The 22,165-nt window shown below is 48.1% G+C and overlaps 1 protein-coding gene across 2 annotated transcripts in view; it reads right to left on the bottom strand.

The window, feature by feature from the left end:
• Fstl4 (follistatin-like 4) overlaps window positions 1-22,165 on the bottom strand; it is a 433,607-nt gene that overhangs the window by 405,483 nt on the left and 5,959 nt on the right. For both annotated transcript variants that reach the window (NM_001414342.2, NM_001107000.4), the window contains 1 exon segment: window positions 18,270-18,405. In NM_001414342.2, coding sequence (NP_001401271.1) covers window positions 18,270-18,395 — 126 coding nt within the window. In that variant the 5' untranslated portion in view covers window positions 18,396-18,405.

Raw genomic sequence — 22,165 nt, 5'->3', positions numbered from 1 at the left:
GATGATAGGGAGGCAAGAAGGGAGATAGATAGATAGATAGATAGATAGATAGATAGATAGATAGATAGGATGGATAGTTAGTCAGTCTTGGGATTCCTACTGCTGTGATGAGAATCCATGACCAATGGGGAGAAAAGAATTTATTTCACTCACAGTTCCATAGAACAGTTCATCATCAGAAGCAGTGAGGGCAGAAACTCAAACAAAGCAGGAACCTGGAGGCAGGAGCTAACACAGGAGCCACAGATGGGTACTGCACACTGGCTTTCTTCATGAGGTTTATTCAATCCTCTTATAAAACTCAGGACCACCAGCCCAGGTATGGTCCCACCTACATGGGCTGGACCCTCCCCCCATCAATCACTAATTAAGAAAATGCCTTACAGACTCTCCTTACAGCCGATGTTATGAAGGCATTTTCTTAACTGGTGTTCCTTCCTCTCAGGTGACTTTAGCTTGTAGCGAATTGATAAAACTACCTAGCCCAGACAGGCAGACTGACAGGCAGATGAGGATATGGAGATTTTTTTGTTCTAAGAGAGAAAGTGGACATCTCCTGCCTTTTCCACCCATACAGAGCCTGCTCAAGTATCCAAAGAGGTGCCAAGCCATGGGGCTCCGAGGATATCAATGAGGGGAAGATTCAGAATAGTTGTCGTCATTGTCGTCTTCGTCGTCTTCGTCTTCTTCTTCGTCGTCGTCTTCTTCTTCTTCTTCTTCTTCTTCTTCTTCTTCTTCTTCTTCTTCTTCTTCTTCCTCCTCCTCCTCCTCCTCCTCCTCCTCCTTTTCCTCCTCCCTCCTCCTCCTCCCCCCTTTTTTCCTCCTCCACCTCCTCCTCCTCCTCCTTCCCCTCCTCCTCCTCCTCCTCCTCCTTTCCCTCCTCCTCCTTCTCCTCCTCCTCTTCCTCTTCTTTGGAGTTAGCATTGTGTGAACTCCTATGGCCCTGCCTTAATGTCAGATCAATGAGGAAAGGTGAAGCTGACCAGACATGAAGATGCTGGGGTAGCTGAGGGAGTTTTGACTCACATCACAGGCCTAGGCACCTGTCCATCAGTCCCGTCCACAGGCTGCCCGGGCTGATGAGCCCTGCCTTGCTTACATACTACCACAGGATTGCAAGGGCTAAAGGGGGGAAGCTGAGCCTGTTGACGTGGACAGAGAATGTGGGATTTTTCTCACACTAACACAAGTAGGAAGGTGAGCAAATTTTGTGTGCCTTCTGTTTCCTGTCTAACGATGAATGGACCTATGTAAGAACCCAGAGTCCACAAAACAACGGAAAGGCTAAAATAACTAAGCCAGAGAATTTAAAGGGAGGCTTACCAACACAGACACAGATACAGATGCAGATGCAGACATGTGCACACACGCACACACACACACACACACACAGAGAGAGAGAGAGAGAGAGAGAGAGAGAGAGAGAGAGAGAGAGAGAAGCTCAATTGATAGAGTGCTTGCTTTGATGCACAAAGTCCCAGGGTTCCATCCCCAGCACCATGTAAACTGGCTATGATGGTGAGTGGCCACAATCCCAGCACTTGAGAGGTAGAGGAGGGGGAAACAGGAGCATAAAGTCCTTCTTAGCTATAGAGAGTTTGGGGCCATCCTGGGCTATATGAAACCCTTTACTCATTTACCCACAAGCCCCCCTAAAAATCATGTCCATCTGATTTTTTTTTTTAAATCAAAGTAGTCTCTTTACTGGCGAGGTAATTTCTTGACTTTACTATTAAACATTATTAAAGTGACAAGCCCATGACTGCACTCCTGGGAATATCAATTTTGCTAGCTCCATGAGAAACACTGGGACGTTACTTGGGCCACCAAAGTCTCTGGCAGGTCAGAGACTTGATTTGATTAGCAGCTGCTATGTTAGCTACAGCTCCAGGGAGCCACCCAGATGGGTCTTGATCCCACTTAGTTATCTGCAATGGGAGACGCTGCCCAGCCAAGATGAAAGCAGAAGTCTCAGAAACAAGGGCAAGATCCAGAGACATTCCATTGAGAGATGTCTGAGTAACCAGTGAAAGGGAAAGATATCACACCAAAGAGAATGGGATCTGTGGTGCTTCCAGAATCAGAAAGAAAAGGAACCTGGGGCAGCTGTGAGGCCTCCAGGAAAAAGATGATCTGGATGTTCCTTTCCTCATTCAAAGGTAGCAGAGGGCTTAGGAGCTAGCACGTGGGTAAAGTATATAAGTGTGAGGACTGGAGTTCAGATCCTCGGGACCCACGTAAGTGCTGGGTGAACATGGCAGCCAGCCTATAATCCCGACACATGGGCAGCAGAGACAGAGGGTCAGTGAGTTCTGGGTTCAAGTGAGAAACCCTGCCTTAATCACAAGATAGTGATTAAGGGATGCACTTGACATCAACCTACAGACTCTTCACACACATATCCACATGTATCCACACACAAGAATATACGGAAGCGTGGTGCGGAGGCGGGGCCCAGCCTCACGCAGTTGAGTTGAAAGGCCAGTCTGAGCGAACTTATGAGGTCATTATCTCAAAAAGTAAGCAAGGTGTGGTAGTGTGTGCCTTTAATCCCAGCACTTCAGAGGCTGAGGAGGGAAGATCTCTGTGGGTTGGAAGTCAACTTAGTCTATATAGCAAGTTTCAGGATAGCCAGGATTATGTAGAGAGATGTGTCTCAATAAAACAACGAAAGAAGGACTCTGTGGTAAAGCAGTTGCCTAGCATGTGTGAGGCCCTAACCTTCCAGGTTCACAGGAAGATAGATAGATAGATAGATAGATAGATAGATAGATAGATAGATAGATAGATAGATAGATAGATAGATAGATAATAGATAGGTAGGTAGATAGAGATAGGTAGATAGATAATAGGTAGGTAGGTAGATAGGTAGGTAGGTAGATAGAGACAGACAGACAGACACACACACACACAGAGATAACAGAATACAAAGATTTTAAGTTGTAGATATCTGCAAAAGCTGTGTACAGTAATGTGTTTGCTTTCACTTTAAGAAGGGAGACCACTTCTGCATGAGAGGCATCTTCCACAGCCAGGTAGAACCACCCCAGCTACTGCACAGAAGCCACTAACCTGAGCAGTCTGGGATCGATGCACTCTCCAACCCATCACTCCACCCTCTGAGCAATCAGGGCCTGAACAGAACTACTGAAGGACCACAGAGAGGACAGACAGGCGCTTGACACCTGTATCTCCCTGACAACCCAACAAATTAAAACCTAATGATCATTCTGACGGGAAAAGGAATCCATGTCTTCCCCAGAAGCAGCAATCACCATGCACAGGGCTATCATAACAGCCCCCAGCCTGGAGCCGTAATACAGCAACCCAAGGGACCTCCATCGCTCAGATGTCATTTCCACCCGCACGAGGCAGGCGTGCTGACCCTGGCAGCCAGGGCAGAACCTCTCACCTCACACAGCCATGCCTGCACCAGACTGTGTACAGCGTCTGCCCACTCTGTGGTCCACAGATCCTCTATCCTCAGTAGGAGACGTAGGCATCCAAACACATCATTTTTCACCACAGAATCAAATCAAATTATATCAAGAGCTTAGGTGAAGTGAGTTGAGCACTAGACTTGTGGGGGCACACTCTTGACTATTCTTTTTTTACAAAAACAGGTCGGTTTCCTTGAAACCACAGGGAGACTGCCCACTCCGGGGAGTTTTTTGGTTTTGTTTGCTTTGATTTGAGATAGGGTCTCGCATAGGCCAGGCTAGCCTCAAACCTGCTATGTAACTAGACATAACTTTGAACCTCTGACCTTCCATCTCCACCTCTGTGGTGCTGGGCTCACAGGGCTGCTCCACCGGGTCAGGTTTGTGTGGTGTATACGATAGAACCCAGAGCTTCACCCACTCTAGGCAAGCAGTCTACCATCTGGGTTTCAAACCTGTCGGGAAAGTTCTCTACCCACCAAGCAGCAAGCAAGCAATACCACCCCTCCCCTGCCAGGCCTTGTCCCACCAGAAGTGTAAGCTCCATTGCAGAATCAAGGCCACCAGGTAGACATCTTGGGGAGGACGGCAGAAAGCAAGGACAGTTGTCCAGGAAGGAGAGGGCGGCATTTAAGTTCCAATAGATGGCATAATAGCACCAAATAGTGCAATGAGCTGTTCTCACCTGCCACTGTCTTCTCTGCCGGTGTCAAGCCCAAGATGAGGCTTAGAACGACCAGTGCCTGGGACATTAGAAGAAAGTGGGATGCGCAGGGGGGCGGGGGGAGGGGTGTCCTCAGGCCTGACTCTATTTTCTATTCTTGTTTTTGTACATAGAGTGAGAGGTCACCTTTATATAGATGATCTGACATAGATACAAATTGTTTCAGTCCAACTGGTAAGTGGGGGTTGGATGGAACTGGCTAAAGCCTGTGAGAGAATGAGCTGACAGGGAGAGGGAGGCTGCAGACCACAGCTAGGCAAGAGAGCCAGGAGCATCCGAATGGCTGAGGTAAAAGGGCAAGATTATGTTCTTCAGGGGAGGCATCAGGGAGATTCTAACCACTATCTTGCTTAGAAACAAGTCTGCTCACTCCACTTTGTCCTCCTTGGCCAGGGTCCTCTCCAGCCCCCTGGCTATTTCCTCCACCTATTCTTTCTTAGCATTTTGAGATAGGGTCTCATGGAGCCCAGGCTAGCTTCAAATGCACTCTGTCCGAGGATGGCCTTGAACTGCTGATCCTCCAGCTTCCACCTCCAGAGTGCTAGGATCACAGGCGTGTGCCAGCATGTGGGACGAACGCATGGCTTGGCGCTGAAGTGGGTTCTTCTTGCATGCTAGGCAGGCACTCTGTTTTCTGAGGTACAGCCCTCTTCTCACTTCCCTGGGTGAGGAATGTGCCCTGCCCTCCCATTTTCCCAAACTCACTCTAGGACACCAGCTCTCAGCAGAGGGCCTGATGCCTTTCCTAAGCAGCTAGCTTGCTCATTCTTTCATGAGAGTATATTCAACTTCATTCATTCATTCATTCATTCATTCATTCATTCATTCATTCATTCAGATACAGCAGTACCAGGACAGCCATAGCCACAGTCCCATGAAGATCATAACCTCATGCAGAAACAGGCAACCAAGAAGCAAAGGGAAACACCCTGCGATGAGAAGCACCATAGTTTGAAAGGGAGGGGGGCACTACCCAGTCACAGGGGCTGGAGAACTATTTCAGACAAGGTAGGCAAGGAGGTCCCCACACCAGGACAGTATTGCAAGAAAGATGGATTCCACCGGAGTGTCATAATGCATTTGCTCCTGGATTACTCTGTCCCTCCTCCTGTCTCCTAGGCAAGCTTCCCTCCCAGGAGCCTCTCACCTCTGGTCCTGTATTTATGGTCCTCAGACCACACTGTGGGTGGAGGGAGTGAAGGACTTGCGGCACTCAGAAATCAGAGGCAGCAATGGGTCCTAGAACTGGCAGTGAACTGTTTCCAAATGGCTAAGCCCCCCCTTCTCCCCATGTCTCTTCATTCAGCCCAGAGGAACGTTGCCTCCCTTCTCATCCTGGGAGCATCTCCCTCGTCTGCCTTCTGTCCAGACTTGATGAGCTTGGATTGTTTTCCAGATAAATCACTGGGGTGAGCTTGCTCCCCTGGGTTTCCACCTAAGCTCAGGAGGAGACCCACCTCCCCCCACACTTTAAATAGAAAGCACTTTCACTACACCGCCCTAACACTAATATTAAAAAATGGAACTTAAAGTTGTTTAAATTAAATGAGTTATATTTAATTAAAAAGCCTTTAAGGCACAATAAGGCTCTTTTTCAATTTTCTTTCATAACAGAGTCCAAAGGAAGAAAAGCACCAGGGGTCAACACAGCCAGGCTGATATTTACTTAGGACCGAGCCCATCTGAGAACACCAACAGCCGTCTGGATCTCTCCGGGGACATGGACATCCCTGGGGACTCGAGTGTCCTTACCTGAGGGCGGAGTCAAGGGTGGTGCCACTAAGGTGGTTTTGAGGACACAGGAGCCTGCATAAAGCACACAGGGTCAGCACCTGCCAACATGTGCCTGTTAGGGAGCCAAGATCCAAGTCACCCATGTGTCCCCAGGGAGCGAGACATCAAAGTCACCCACATGTCCCAGCAAGGTCCTTGTACTTGAGTCAAATGCATGAGAGCTCCATCCCATTCCAAACAGACTCGATGGACCAGGCCCTTCCCCGAAGAGCATCGATGCACAATGAGGAAGGAACAGGCCTTTTGTCTGTTACTCTCATAGCTCACACCACGGTCCCCAAACAGGCAAAATCTTAGGTAGCCCTAGCCATACCAAGTACTGTATGCTCAGCGCCTAGCCTAGCAGCCAGCCTGAAAGAGGTGCTCGCCAGTGCTGCTGGGCCTCTGAGGTAGAGAAGAACTTCTATGCTGCAAGCAGTGGCCAGTGGCTGGGAGGACCGGGACAGAGAAAAGCTTCATCTTCGGTGGAATTACATCACCCATGCTGACCAGAACTGTTCTTATCCCAGGCCAGTGTGCCATCCGCAACCTTCTCTCACCTTCTGGCTGGCTCATTTGCTTCACCCTGTGTCAGTGCTGGGGTTCCTTCCCCTCGGTGTTGTGGGCATGGATCCTGGGTCCGGTAAGAGCCTAGGGTATCCCAGGCTGCCCTCAGAGTGGTCTTCCTTGTTGCCATTCCACTCACTATGCAAGTCCTTCAGTCACCCACTGAGGTGGGGATAGTCTGACAGGGCCACTGTCCCATTATCTCAGCTTGGACAAGCCTTATCCCCAGTGTGTCTGGGAGATTCCTGCTCCCACCTCCAGGGAGGAGACCAGGGTTCACACAGGAGCTCCCCAATGAGGATGATCATCTAGACAACAGGACCTCCACACATGGGTCTCCCACACAGGGGAGGTGACCCACATGGGAACTTCATACTGAAGCTGATGCTTTCAGTGTCTCCCTATTGAAAAAGCTCTCCAATACAGAGGCATCCACACACAGGGGTTCCTCCCTACAAGGGCTCCCACATAGAGGGACTCCCCTACACTGGGGCTAATCTTCGTAGGGGCTCTTTTAAAATGAGGCTAACTCAAGAACTCTCCCATGCAACCCTCCCCATACTCCCCCCAAACAGGCTCTTCCACGAAGGAACTAATCCACATAGAGCCTGGTTTATATAGAAGCTATCCCATATGGAGGCCCCTCCCAACAAACACCTCATGCAGGGTACAAATCCACATAGGGATGCTTCACTTTGGGGTTCCCACACACAGGCTATTCTATACAGAATTAGCTCCATGCAGGAGCCAATCAACACAGGGCTTCCTCCACATTTCTGATCTGCTCCTCTATATAGACTTGCTTCTGACTTGCACCTCTCCTTCCTCTCTCCACTGCCCACGGAAAAGGCAGCAAACACCAGCACTTTCCTGTAGTCAGGTCCTGACCCACAATACCTTTATCTGACAGTCAGCAGCTTGGTTGCTGAGGCTGGGAATCTTCCCTCCCCAAGGTCAAGGCTGCAGGGGTTCCCTTCTGAAAGGAGATTGTTGCAGTCATTCTTCTTCAGGGAGTTGTCAAGGCCAAGCCTCTAAAGTAGAATTAGACCACTGCACACCAGCACACACAGGCCTCCCACACAGGTCTCCCAAAGCCTTCCCTGTAGACACAGTGATGGCCAGTTCAGCCTAGGCCCCCACCCTACGATAGGATAAGTTTCTGAGTCTCTATAGGTATCTTGAACAGACACAAAGACACAGCTAAGGGGAGGCTCATTCTCTGGGTTTCCTTAATAGCTGTCTGTCCATCCTGAAAGAACAAGAGAATGTGGGGGAGGGGTGAGAGGAGGGTGAAGCAGCAATATGGTTGTGTAAGTATGCTTGTGTGCATGCGTATGTATGTTGATTCATTGTCCTGAGAGCTGAGAAGGCTCTGATCATGATACTGGCTACAAAAAAATGGCCTTAACACATTACCAGAGTGCCAGAGAGCAAGAGACCAAACTCACAGACCCTTGCTAATCACATTAGCTCAGTGCATAACTATGAAGGCCACATGACCCAAACATCTCCCCCTGGCACCTCATTTCCTAAGACTTTGGCATTGGTGTTGAAGTTTCCAAAACTTGATGGGGAAACATCCTCAAAACCTTAGCACTGGCCTTGGAAGTGGGCACCAAGAGCAAGGCTGGGTCAGTGATGATGGGGAAGAGAAAGCTCAATTCTGCAGAACGTCCATCTTTATAAGAGCTTAGCTTTTTCAAAAGCTCAGGGCTGGCTCCTCAAGCTCCATGTGTCCTCTACCTACAATGATCCCCTCCCAGCCACTACCAGAGCTGTCCACCTTACACTGCACTGTCCTCAGAGCCCCCTGAACATTACCTCACAAGTCAGGACTTGCAAATTAGCCAAAGAAGCTGGGTCAGGGCCACTATTTGATTGGGCTCACCCTATGAGTTTCTTCCCCCAGGATCTAATCCTACAAACCAGACCTGGGGTAAGACAGGCCGTGGCCAGGGTTGGAAGTCACAGGCCAGCAGAGACAAGCCACCTGCTCATGACACAGTAAGGCTGCAGAGGCGGCTTCCTGGATTTGTGGAAAGGCCAGTTTACAGAGGGGACAAACAGGAGGAAAGAGGGCTAGAGAGGAGACATGGTTCAACTCAGAAGGCAGAGGAAAAACGGGCTGTCACCCTTCAGTATGCACAGTCTCGTGGGGCCTCTGGCTGCTCATTCTAAAGAACATCTGGGTCCTTCTGTCACTCAAGCATCTAATCAGATAGTCCTGTTCCCGGTCACCAACAGTTCCCTGATGGACTTGGACAACAGGCTCTGGTGTCCGCCTAGCCAACCTCTTTGTTCTCTTCCTCCAATAGGTATGCATGGTTATACCTCATAGCTGAACAACATTTCCAGCCCAGCTCCATACACAGCCCCTCCATGAGGACCTTTGCAACCCACACCTTGCCCAGAATGTGTGCTACTCCACACACTGCTCACTAAGCTCCCTCAGTTCTAGATCAGAGACTCCAGGCCTGGGTACAGGGAAGAGCTCTGAACGTACTCTGTTTATATTTTTTCTCCTTTCTCTTAACCCTGAAATGAGCTCTCAACCTAAGGATGGGAACAGGAGCTGCACACAGTTCATGACCAGCTTTCCTGCTGACACAAGAGCAGCCCATCCAAAGGGCTGAGCTTCGAACTCTAATGCACATTTCATTTAGAATATACAATGAGTCGAAGGTAAATCTGCTCTAGTCTACATGGCCTTGAAGGTGTTTCATTCCTAAGAAACACTATCTACAACCACTTGAGCCAGGGGACCTCTGGTCCAGGGTGGGAGTCCTCAATCTCAGGATATCATATATATTATGACAGTTCTGAGCACAGAGGTAGAATGGTGTGTGCTCAGGCGCCCTAAGCAAGATAGAACAGAATGGTAAGGAGCAACCATTCCCTCTCCAGAGTCTACCCAAGTTCCCTGAGTGAGCATAGGAGTCACTGAGCTAATAAAGACATAGCCTTAGAGAAGATGTCTCAGAAGGATGTGGTGCTGGTGGACAAGCTCTGGGGTAGGAGAGTAGGGATGCTGGGATTTCAAACACCGCAGGGGGTGGGTGGCTGCATGCAGCACCATGCCCACCATCTGCAGGTGACACTCAGGAGATGCCAGCTACCTCTAACACCTTCCCTCCCCATACTCAAGTATCCAGAGCAGCTGAGCCATGTGCCAAAACAAACTTTCAGCAGTAGACAGTCCCACACCACCTGTGCCCTGAAGAGGGGACATGTGTCGCCTGAGAGGACTCGCATCATGTCCTGGGAACTGAGGGCAGGATGCAGGAGGCACAGGTTGCTTCCTCTTTTATTAATCCATAAATAAACCTAATTTTCTTTAGGCTAAAACTGAGCACTTAATTTAGCCATTACATCTTTTTTTCCTATGTTAGAAAATATCATTAACATAGTTGCTTAATTCTGTCTATGAACTCAGACTCCCTTCTGCAACAGCCTTTTATTCCCTCTCCCACATCCCAATAATCCTCAAGCTCTTGGGATGGAGTCATAAATCCCATTTCTCTTGGCTACTTGGCTGAGCTGAGCACAGGGGGGAGGCACAGGGCTGGGTGTCGATCAAAGGCCTGTTGCTTACTTAGATTTAAGGCGCAAAGGTGTTCCCCATTGACCAGAATAGCCCATAGAGTCTGTGAGAGATCAGCTGGGAAGGTCTTTGTAACACCGTGATGAGGCAGAGAAGCCCAGACTTCACAATCTCATGCTGATCTGAAAACACCAGCTTGCTTGCCAACCAAGCAGAAGAGAACAGAGAAGAATGAGAGGAACCGTGGGGCGTATCTTAGCTGGTGATGTATCTTGGTGGGAAAACACTTGCCCAGCAGGCACGAGGCCCCTGTATTTGTGGAGAGGGGGATGGCTTAAGGAGCTAGACATGGTGGCATTAGAGACAGGAGAATAGCCACAAGTTGGAGGCTAGCCTGGTCTGCCCACAGGAAGTTTGTCTTCCTGGAATGGATGCTCTGAGGGCAGCGTCTTCAGAACCCTCAAACTCGCGGTCTTCTGCGGGGCAAGTTTCAGCCATGGCTTTAAACACCAAGAAAATGAATAGGAGAAGAGTTCTGTGTCCTTTAAATAGAGAAGCGGGCTTTAAATGACACAGAATTCAAACAAGGTTTCAATTTTAACCCAATTGTCCTGACATCAAGGACAGCCATCTTCCCAGGCACAGTGGTATACAGCTGTAATCCCAGCGCTGAGAAGGCAGCAAGACTTCAAAGTCAGACTTGGCTACAGAACAAGACCTTCAAAAAGAAATGAAGTCCTAGCCCTTGGGAGACAGAGGCCAGTGGGTTTTTGTGAGTCCAAGGCTAGTCATGGCTCTGTAGGGAGACCCTGCCTCAAAAACAGAAAAGAAAAAAAGGAAAGTTGGTCCTGAAGTGTAGCTCTCAGAGCCCCCGCATTTGGTTTATGTAACGTAGGGGATCTTATACAGGACTTCATCCATGCTAATCAAGCATGCATCCTACCAAACAATCTAGCTCCCCGGCCCGGGAGGAGGGATGTGGGTTCCCAGCACTTTGTACCTTTCGGGCAGGAGAGAATAATACATCGAGGCCCCCAGCCCCACTCTATCAGAGAGCCGAAGCAAAGGGACAGGAGATAGTCGACAACCACTTGAGTATCTCCCACTCAGTAGCAACATGCTGATTCCCTTGTGTGGTCTCTCTCAATGTCTCCCACTCAGAGCACAGGGTTTGCTTCATGCTCCGTGGTAGGACTCCATTTCTGAAGCTGTACTCTCTACCCTTTAGTGGCAGGACAAGGCACAGAAGCCTCATAGCAGAGACCAGAGCGATGGAGGCAGAAGGACAATGGCTCTTCCTTGGCAAGACACCAGAGGAGAAGCCACTCATGGGCCTCTTAGAGTCAGTCTGACACCAACACAGTTCTCTCGATGGGAGGCCAGAGCGATAACCCGAAAGTCACAGAGGACAAAGTAAGTTGAGAGCTGGGGCCTGGCAAAGTTGCTGATACAACTTGCCCAAAAGATGTAACCGCAGACCCGTTTACAGCATGTGGCCTGATGTCCCCATGACGAGGGGACTGGGGCTCCCAGAGTGGCATAGATTATCCAGCTGCAAAGGCAAGAACAGTTGGATGCATAAATTAAGAGGAGAAAAAACAATGGCTCTCTGTGAACTCGTAAATGCTCATTTTTCCTGGGTCACAGAACTTTTCAAGGCCAATTAAAACTCTGTCAACCATGATGTCAAAATGCTAAAGGGAATACAGTCTGCCTTCAGAGGGGGTGGGCTTGCTTGGAGGGAAGTTATAAGGCACACAGTTGATGGTCTGTGCCCCCTGTCCAAAGATAAGTAAACATAAGACCCCCCAACCAGTGTCAGCCCAGATGTGGCGGCCTCTAAACTGCTATGGACAAGGGTGAGACGATATGGGTACATCTGTGTATATGTTCGGAACAAGGGTGTGACTGCCCTCAGCAGCTGTCTGAAGTGCCCCCTCCCCCACCCAGTGCTGTTCTGCCCAGCATCCACTGGAATGTAATCCCCGTATTGCCTGAAGCATGTAAGAAACAGATTCAGGACCAGGCCAGACCAACTGCATCTTAGAAGGCCCTGGGCTGTTGAAAGACACAGAAACTCAGGAGGTACTGGGACAGGGCATAATCCACACAAGCAGGGACACACCTAGGAGGACTGGCTGCCAAACCTTCCCTTGAAAACTATATAGATGTACTTATTCGCCTGCAGGTGGGAGGCTTTGCTAAGCTCCCAACCTGGACCTCTGCCTATTCAGAGAGGACAAGTAGGGCAGAAGCAGGATAAGAGGACATGTGGAAGGTTGGCCCTCACCTTCCACAGGTGCCCATCCCTCGTCCCTTGCTCTCCCAGGAGGGACTTTCTGGAAAGGGTGGGAAGCACTGCTGTGAACCATAAGACACGTGACTTTTGAGACTATTACTATCCCGACTTGCAAAGTGACAGGTCCAGTAAGTGGTCATTAACAGTCTATATCTGTGACCCACATCTGTAGAAAGCATAAGGGGCCAGGTAGTGTAAAAAAGTGTTTTCAAGTCTGTCTTAGTTAAGGTTTTATTGCTGTAATAAGACACCATGACCAAGGCAACTCTTACAAAGGGAAACATTTCATTGGGGCTGGCTTACAGGTTCAGAGGTTTAGTCCATTATCAACATGGCGAGAAGCATGGTGGCATGCAGGTAGACACGGTGCTGGAGGAGGACCTGAGAGTTCTACATCTTGATCCACAGGCAGGGGAAGGAGACTGTGAGCCACAGTGCCTGCCCCTATAGTGACACACTTCCTCCAACAAGGCCACACCCACTCTAACAAGACCACACCTCCTAATAGTGCCACTCCCTATGAGCCAAGCATTCAAACACATGAGTCTATGGGGGCCAAACCTATTCAAAACCACTACAGGGTCTGGACCTTGGGGTAGGCTGGAGCCAGCTACTCCCATTCACATATCTGTTCCTCAGAGACTCTTCTCTGAGTCTGCTAAATGCTGAAACATGAGTTTGACCTCCGAGCCTAGGGCTGGTCTGTAAGCACTGAGGCACAGTTTTAAGGGATCAGTGCTATGTTGCATGTATAGTTATGTGGTATGTGATGACACAGCATGGAACCAAGTGGAGTGCATAAAGGATGCATATTCAGACACTGGGAATGGGACTCAGCACCCAGGACTCACTGAGAGAACCCACAAATACCCACTCTGCAAGAAGATGGCAGTTCTCTGGGAGCTACTGTGACGCCATTCTTCATATTCTCCTGATGTCTCAGTTGCCCATCATATAAAATCCCTGAAAATGACTGGAATCAAAAATGGCTTGCTTTTGAGATTTGGAAGAATTTGAGAATATTTGTACCCATATAATAAACTCTTTGAGGCATGGAACCCAAGTCAAAACATGAAATTCATTATATATATATATATATATATATATATATATATATATATATATATCCTGCAGAATTTTTAAAAAATATTTATTTTCAATTATGTGTATGTGTGTGCTTGTGAATGCATGTGTGTGCATGCATACATGTGTGTATGTATGTGCATGTGTGCATGCGTGTGCATAGGTACACAAGGGCAATGTCTAGGGATGCGAGAGACATCTGATCCCCTGGAAGCTGAGGGTTACCAGTGGTTGTGGGCCAACCCATATGAGTGGCAGGAATGGAATTTGGGTCCTCTGAAAGTGCGCTCTGCATGCTTAACCACTGAGCCGTCTCCCCATGCCCTGCAGCAGTTTTGTGTGATTCTGTCAGCGTGCCTGCCGTTTTGACTGCAATCTGCCACATCAAGTCAGGTGTGGCATTTCTATGTGTGGAGTCCTATTGGCCCCTAACTGATCTAACCTAATGTTGGATTTCAGATTTGGGGATCAAGGGTGATCAGCTTAGCTTGGCCGTGTATAAGGTGGGGAAAGAGGGCAATGTTACGAAATCTTAAGGTTCCAATGAATTCTACCTCAGAATGGTTTCTTTAAATCCAGAATGGCATTAGCATTCCAGGCGGCATTCTGCCCCTCAGCTGTGAGGAAGAGGCACACCCTACAGCTGTGCTTCCAGCCCACATCTGTAGAACAGAAAACTCTTGGAAGCTATTTTAACTGCAGTCTTTGTACAATAAACAATAATTTCCTAAAATTCACACTGGCTGTAATTGCTTTCAGGATATGTGTTTGTGCATGTGTGTGAGCGCACGCGCACACACACACACACACACACACACACACTGATCCACTGGTCATTTACTTTTAGGGCAATGAAATAATTGCTCCAATAACTTTAAAGACAAGTCAAACCTTATTAATGCTTCCCAACTACCTTAGACAATCTTGGTTGCTTTTGGAAGCACTATTGTCTGGGGGGAAAGCATACAGAAAACCATTTAGCATTTAGTTTATCAAAAGGTACTCTTGCTGGAGCTGGGGAGATGGTTGAGGTGCTTGCCGTCAAAGCATGGGGATCTGACTTTGGATCCCAGAACCCACACGGGTCAGGTCGTATTTAACAGGTACCACACACACCAGCTACACATCTCATAAGCACCTAAAACAGCAAATGTATCTGCAGTCCCAGGGCTGGGGAGGTATAGAGAAGAGCCCTAACCTATTATTGGGGCTTGCTGGCCAGCCAAGATAGAGCTCCAGGCCAATGAAAGACTCTATCTCAAAAAATAAGGTGGAGAGTGATGAAGACACCCAACATTGATCGCTAGTCTACACACACACACACACACACACACACACACACACACACACACACACACACACACGTATACATGAAAACTCTATTGGTTTGGATCCTTCCCAGAAAGAAGACTACCAGAGGAAGATCCCAGAAGACTACAGTACACCTTAGACAGTGAGTCAGGAATATGACTAACCACAGTTCAAAGAAGAAACTATCCAGAAGCCACGACCCTCAAGAGCAACCTCACTGTCAGTCAGTAAGATTACTCTCTGGGATCTAGCCCGAGGTTCTCTCGTTCGCGCTCTCTCTCTCTCTCTCTCTCTCTCTCTCTCTCTCTCTCTCTCCCTCCCTCCCTCCCTCCCTCCCTCTCTCCCTCCCCCTCTCTCCTCCCTCCTCCCTCTCTCCCTCTCCTTCCCTTCCTCCCTTCCTCCCTACACACACACACACACACACACACACACACACACACACACAGAGAGAGAGAGAGAGAGAGAGATATGCAAATAAATAAAAATGAGCAAACCAGGAAACTGCAAGCTGCTGCTCCCAGGTAGCAGAAGAAGACCCTGTACACAGACCTGTATGCAGGTAGAAAGGCCACCCATCTAGTTCTGTTCCAGTATGAATTTTGGAAGAACCAAGGTGATCTCCTGCCAGATAGTGGATTTTACATCAAGCTTTGATTGACTTAGGAAAAAAAATAACCTGAGCCCTCCGTTTTGCTCATAAAATTAGTAAAACACTGAGAGGAAGAGAAAGATAAACAAGATCAGCTTCATCTGTATGCAAAATAAAAGTATGTAGGTAAGAAAAGAGAAAAGAAGGACCAAAAAAGAGCACTCACTACTCTTGCAGAAGATCTGGGTTCAGTTCTCAGCATGCATAGCAGGTGACCAGCAACCACCCACCCATCACTCCAGCTCTAGGTGGTCTGACTGTCTCTCTGTCTCATACACACACACACACACACACACACACACACACACACACACACACACACACACACACAGAGAGAGAGAGAGAGAGAGAGAGAGAGAGAGAGAGAGAGAGAAATGAGCAAATCAATCCTGTTTCAAAGACTAAGTATTTAGAAAACAAGCCCATACGTGATTAACAGTGGTCCAAGAAGGTTCTAGAGAAGGAGTCAGAACCAGGGCTTAGGTTAGGGCAGTGGGTTTCAATCTTCCTAATGCTGTGACCCTTTAACACAGTTTCTTGAATGAACCCTCCCCCCAACCATAAAAGGGTTTTGGTGGCTACTTCATAACGGTAATTTTGATGCTGTTATGAACTGTAAGTATCTGTGTGTTCTGATAGTCTCTTAGGCGACCCCTGTGCAAGGATGCAGACCCACGGGTTGAGAATGGCTGGGTTAGAGGCAGGGCAGAATGGTACACATATTAAGAAAAGATGGTGCGGTAGGGAGAGCACTTGCTGTGCAAGCCTGAGAATCCCTGGGGTTGCCAGCCATGTAGCCCAGCCGAAGAGAACGGCTGAAGCGGTCTCCAGGTGCAGTGAGAGGCCCAGTCTCGCAGGAAGAAGGCAGAAAGCGATAGAGGAGAATGCCCTATGTTCAGCTCTGGCCTCAGCATGCTATATGAACAGGCAGGCTCCACATACATACCATATGGGGTTGAGGGGGAGGCATTCAGAGCATGACCCAAGTCAGCAAGCACCCATGCTTACAGCAAATGCTCTGCTCCAGGTAGCTGAACACTGACCGGAGCCACCCTCAATTTCCATGGACTGGGCTCACACAGCATGACCCTCTCATTAATCGCACAGCTAGGAGCAGGCTCAATGAGTTAAGGCACAGCAGAAGATAAAGCTACAGCCCAGAGGCTGAGAGGTAGGACCAATGGCCAGCGGCACCTGCCTCCAGGAGACTGCTGTCACGCTCGCCCCTCCCCCACTTCCTTAAGCAGCCAGTGACATTCTTGGACGTGGGAGAAATAGTTGGAGCTAGGGGTGAGGGGCAAATAACCCCAAAGAGAAATCGTCCTTCCTCCAGTGTGCAGCCCCTGCCTCTCCCACCATTACACAGAGCCAGGAGGTGCTGGCTTACATGAAGAGGTCATGTAAGGAGGCTCTGGGTGACGTTAACTTGCCTTCCATTTACCACCAGCTAAATCCCACTTTAATTGGCTTGCCTCTTAATTGAAATAAGTGATTCGCCAAAGAGGGCCAAGGAGCCCCCACCTTCAGGAGTGTAAGCTCCCCGTAAGGCCTGCCTGTTTGCTTTACTATTCAATATTCAAGGATGGATCTGTAGGGCTTAAGTGATGGTTTCCCCTTGGGATATGAGTATAAAAATGAAGCCCTTCCCACATGGGAAATACGGCTCTCACCAGCCCAGCCCAGCTGCCATTAGATGCTCTTCCAGAGCAACATTAAGGTATGTCTTTCATAGATTTAGACAGGAGCGATGGTGTTTCTATTTAATCATCGACTTGAGACAAAATCACGCTGCACCAACTTTGGCAGAAGAGCTGCGCATTAAATTACTTCCGAAACTCCCAGAAGAGTAAGGCTCCTGGGTTTGGGATCGCAGGACAATTAAGTAACAATATCAGAGAACTTGGTGCCATTTGATCAAACAATGCGTTAATCCTAACACACACTGTGTGTTCCTTTATCCGCTTCTCGGGGAATGTTGACTTTTTTCCCTCGGGTAATTTTGATTTCTCCTTCCCCGGGAGCAGACACACGGGTACAGAGAAAGGATCCTGCGTGTATCAGGGGAAGACAATGGACGCGTGGCTGCCTGGGAAGGCCCTGATAAGAGCTCAGCTCCTCCAAGCAAAGAGAAAAATCCCAGGTGGCTTTAGTGAAGGGGGTGCTTACTTTTCAAAGTTCAGCACCTATGCAAGGCGTTTTCTGAAGATACCCTACATTCCATATGTACCCTCAAACTCATAAAGACACCCCAGATTCACTGAGCCTGCTGCCTAGAGCAGGGCTAGGGTGTAGGACACTTAAGACTGGAGATCACTAAGCAATTAGCAGCACATCCAGGCCCTTGGGGGAGGTTCCTGAGAGTTTCCCAAGCTCTTTAGAAGTATTTATATATACCTAGAATGCCGTTAATCATTCTTATCTGTTCATTAAAGCTGTCTCCCTCAGGACCTCGGCTGGCCAGTTCTTTCTCAGCTTGGTTCTGTTTTATCTATATACCCAAGGAGTGGCCTCTTCCTTTTCTAAGACGTATTTTGTCATTAAAATACTTCATCAGTTCGCACGGGCATGCACCCCCCCCCATTAGTCTGAATTTGTAAAGTTTTATTAAATACACGGAGAAGACAGTCCTGGGAGGGTCTCTGTGGGTCCCTAAATGTGTAGTGAAAAAGCACGGTGCGGGGATGTGCGTTCTCTGATGAGAGGCTTCAGAGCCACAGCCCGCCTGTCACAATGCCTCTTGTCTCTTCCTGTCCCCTACCAGGAAAAGGAGTGCAATTTGAATTTGCACAGTGGTCTAATTGATCTAAAATTAGACACTCGGACACCGTAACATAGAGAAGCAGTCTGTATGAAATGTCATGTTGGTAGTTCCGGGACCATACCTCTGTCTGTGACTGTCCTAGAACCACATTCGGGCTTCTGCTGGCTCCTTGGTCCATCCATCCCAGCACAGCAGGCAAGGAGACCCCGAGTAGGGCGAGATGTGGCCAGAAGCCTCCTGGTTTCATTTTGTCCAGTCTGTTGAGAAAACAATAAAAGCTCAGAAGGGAAAGCAGTAGGAAGTCATAGCAGGTCACCGGGTGTTGACACACAGGGGTGTTGATGAGTATGCAGAATCAGGTCAACCTAAGAGGAAGATGGTTTGTGTAGGACCTGAGTTTGAACCACATAAAAAGGTTTGAAGCCTACATAAAAAGCTGGGAGTGACAATTTGTATCTCTAATCCCAGCACTGTGAAGGTGGAGACCAGCAAATCCCAGAGACTCACTGGTCAGTCAACACTGCCTAATTGGTCAGCCGAGGACCAGTGAGAAAAAAATCTCTCTCTCTCAAAAAAAAACAAAAAACAAAAAACAAAAAACAAGATGGAGGGCTGGTGAGGAATCACACCCAAAGTTGAAGTCTGGCATCCATATGCACATATAACCACACACATGTACACCCGTGTACTCAAAGAATCAGACTCATCTAAGTATACAATACAGGACAAACCCTTCGGTTTTATTTGGGAGAAATGACAGTGTTACTTCTAGGCCCCAGTTTACTGTCTGTAAAATGGGGGCTGTATTACAGTCCTCACAGGAGTGCTCTGAGAACTGAGAGAGCTGGTTCCCAGGCACACAGTCAAACTCTGAAAGTGTAAGCCATTAGGTAATGTCCCATTTAAAATGTCACCAACCACCACATCTATAAGGACAGGCAGGGTGAGTCAGCTGAGTCACATCTGTTGGGCACATCTATGCCCCAATTTCCTGAGAGAGCATTTAGGGCTGTGCACATGGAGTTTAGGAAATGCTGAGGAGGACCTGGAGAGGTGACGGAGCAAGTGATGACAGTTGCTTGACCACCTACGTTTAATCCTCCAAAGCTGACTTCTGCAAGTTGTCTCACAATGGCATACATACCCCCCACATAAACACCAAATAAACACATTTGAGGAAATGTTGATGAGGAACGACATTAAGTGTGTAATACCAATGTCTCTATGTCTTACATGAAGGTCTGGTACTTCAACTTTTGCAGCAGAATTTAAGCAGCTGATGCCAGTGAGGTCCCTGAGATTCACTTGGTCTTCAAGTCCTAGACTAAAGGGGAGATTCAAGGTGACCAGAGACTAAGGCCTGCGCGGAGGGACACTGAGGTGTGAGCAGTGCTCAGGAAACCTCATGTGCTAAATAAAGCGCCTTGCTGATGTAGGAAGGACAGACTGCTCCGAGTATCTGCACTTATGGGGTGTGTGTGTGTGTACATGTGTGTGTGTGTGTGTGTGTGTGTGTGTGTGTGTGTCTGAGTGTGTCTGTGTCTGTGTGTATGTCTGTGTGTGTGTCTGTGTGTATGTGTATGTCTGTGTGTGTGTCTGTGTGTGTGTGTGTGTGTGTATCTGTGTGTATGTCTGTGTATATGTATGTCTGTGTGTGGGTCTGTGTATCTGTGTGTCTGTGTGTATGTCTGTGTGTATGTGTGTGTGTGTGTATGTGTGTGTTGTAGGGAGGTATGTTGATGTGTGTTGGGGGGATATGCTGGTGTATGTGTTGGTATATGCTGGAGGTCAGAGGACAACTTGCAGGAGTCAGTTCTGTCCCTATGCCATGTGGTTCCTGGGGAATCAAACTCAGGTCAGTAAGCTTGGTGGCAAGTGCCTTTCCCTGCAGAGCCGTCTCTCTGGCCCACCATTTTACTTTTTAAGTGTTCACTGTGAGTGTATGTTAGCCATCATTTTGATGGTATTTACTTGCAGGCTCTCCATGCCACGTCTTGGCCTGGCCCACAGAGATGGAAACGCATAGGCCTCTCTAGAGGCCAGCATCCCAGATGACCTGGCCTGAAGGCTAGATTACAGCTGATTCACACCTTGTAGCTTGAGGGGTCCTTCCCCTATACTCGTGTAACAGCCTTAGATGATGCCTTCTCTGGACCTCAGCCTTTTAAACTGTGAGTCGCATCCTCAGAGGGGCTTAGGTAGTGTTTCCTTTTGGAAGGAGGGGTTGTTAAAAATTGGGCAATGGGAGAATTCCATAAACAGTAAAGTATAGAACCAATAAATAACTAAAGATCAAATGTCCTCTATTCCAAGGGGTCTCTGGCATGCTTACCATGTAATGACCACTTCACGGCAGCCTTGGCCCTAAGCACGCGACACTTCACCTCACACTGTCCAACACATGCCACCAAATAGTGCCTGAACACTACTGGCGCCGATCCAAGAGGACTGCACGCTCTAAACCACAGTTCCACTGAGCATATAAAGGTGTTTGCTCTTACGGATAGAAACATAATGGTTTGATTACAGAAGACAAAGTCTCCTAGTATTTTCCTACCATCATTCCTCAGCACGTCAGCATCAAATGAGTATATGTATCTGGCTGGTATTGTGTAAGAATGTTTGATTTTTAAAATTGCTATTTGAGTTGCTGGCTGGAATTTCATAAAACTTGTTAAAAAGAATTTTGGCTCGGGAGCAGGACAGAATTTCCAACTGTTTCTGAAACGGTCCTGAGCACCCTTCTGCCATTTTTGTAGTATGTATTTATGTGGCACAGTATTCAATACTGACAATTACAAAATCAAAATATTAATCAGCCCTGAGAAACACCAAAGATGCTCTTCCTCCTGCAGTGCCGAATGCACGCCAAAACTTAGTTCCTCGTGCACATACATCCATCTCACGAGTATGCAAATTTACATTCCTCTTTGACAAATAGTAGAAGTGCATGCATACTAAAGAATTGTTTTAAAATAAATTCCTTGGGAGCTGGAGCCATGGCTCCGCGGTTAAAAGCGCGCACTGCTTTTGCAGAGGACCTGCATCTGATACTCAGGGCAGCTTCCTCTCAACCACCTGTAACTCAGCTCCAGGGGGATGTAGTGTCTCAGGCCTGAGGTGTGGTGGGAGGTACCTGCTCTCTAGCATACAAATACTTAAAAATAATACTTAAATCTTTCCGAGTATAAGTCTTTAAGATTTATTATCAGTAAGTATCTAGTCTGCATGTCTAATTTATGGAAGAGATGAAAAGGTATCCGGAGTTCATACAAATCTCTGACCTAGACAAGGGCCGTCACTCAGTCATTAGTGGCCACGGCCACCAAACAAAGCCACTTGTGCTGTACACCAGGTTTTTCTGCCTGCATCCCCATGTGTGAGACAGATGCCCACTGGGAAGAAAAGGCAGAGGAAAGCGTGGGACACCACACGCTGGCTCATGAAATGACAAGGTCGCCAGGGATAGCCATCTTGTAGAGAAGGTCTCCAGAGACCCCCATCTCTCTGATTCTTCCTTCGGCCATTCATTTTTTGACATCTCTGGGCAAAGCTGAGCTGAGGGGAGCAGTCCAGGTGGCTAGCGACTGTCATCGCAAGGACACCATCTCTGTACCTGATGTGCATTTTGCATAGTGTGGCTTCAGCTGCTACTTGCTCCAGGCCTGTGATATGAACCAGTGGCCGGCTGCCTGACTCTGTACAGAGGACAGGCAGAGCTCAGAGGGATGAGAAGGAGGAAGGAGAAGAACCCCCACGGGCAGGGCTGGAAAAGAATATTTCCCACAATGCAACCCATGCAACCATCCTGTTTTGTTTTGTTTTGTTTTGTTTTGTTTTGTTTTGTTTTGTTTTAAAATAAATAAATAAGGCGGCTTCGTATTCTCCGTGAATTATCCTCTTTTGAACCTGGAGCCATGTTGCAGAGACTGCAGATGGCAGCTATTGGACTTCTGCATATTTTAAGAGCTAACTTTAGTAATTTGAGCTAGAATGAGAAAGACTACACTCTCTGTT

The sequence above is a fragment of the Rattus norvegicus genome, chromosome 10, assembly GCF_021556685.1.
Source record: "Rattus norvegicus strain SHRSP/BbbUtx chromosome 10, alternate assembly SHRSP_T2T, whole genome shotgun sequence".
In the NCBI taxonomy this organism is placed as follows: Eukaryota; Metazoa; Chordata; class Mammalia; order Rodentia; family Muridae; genus Rattus; species Rattus norvegicus.
The sequence above is the reverse complement of the archived record's forward strand: the minus strand, read 5'-3'. Positions and strand labels throughout refer to the sequence as shown.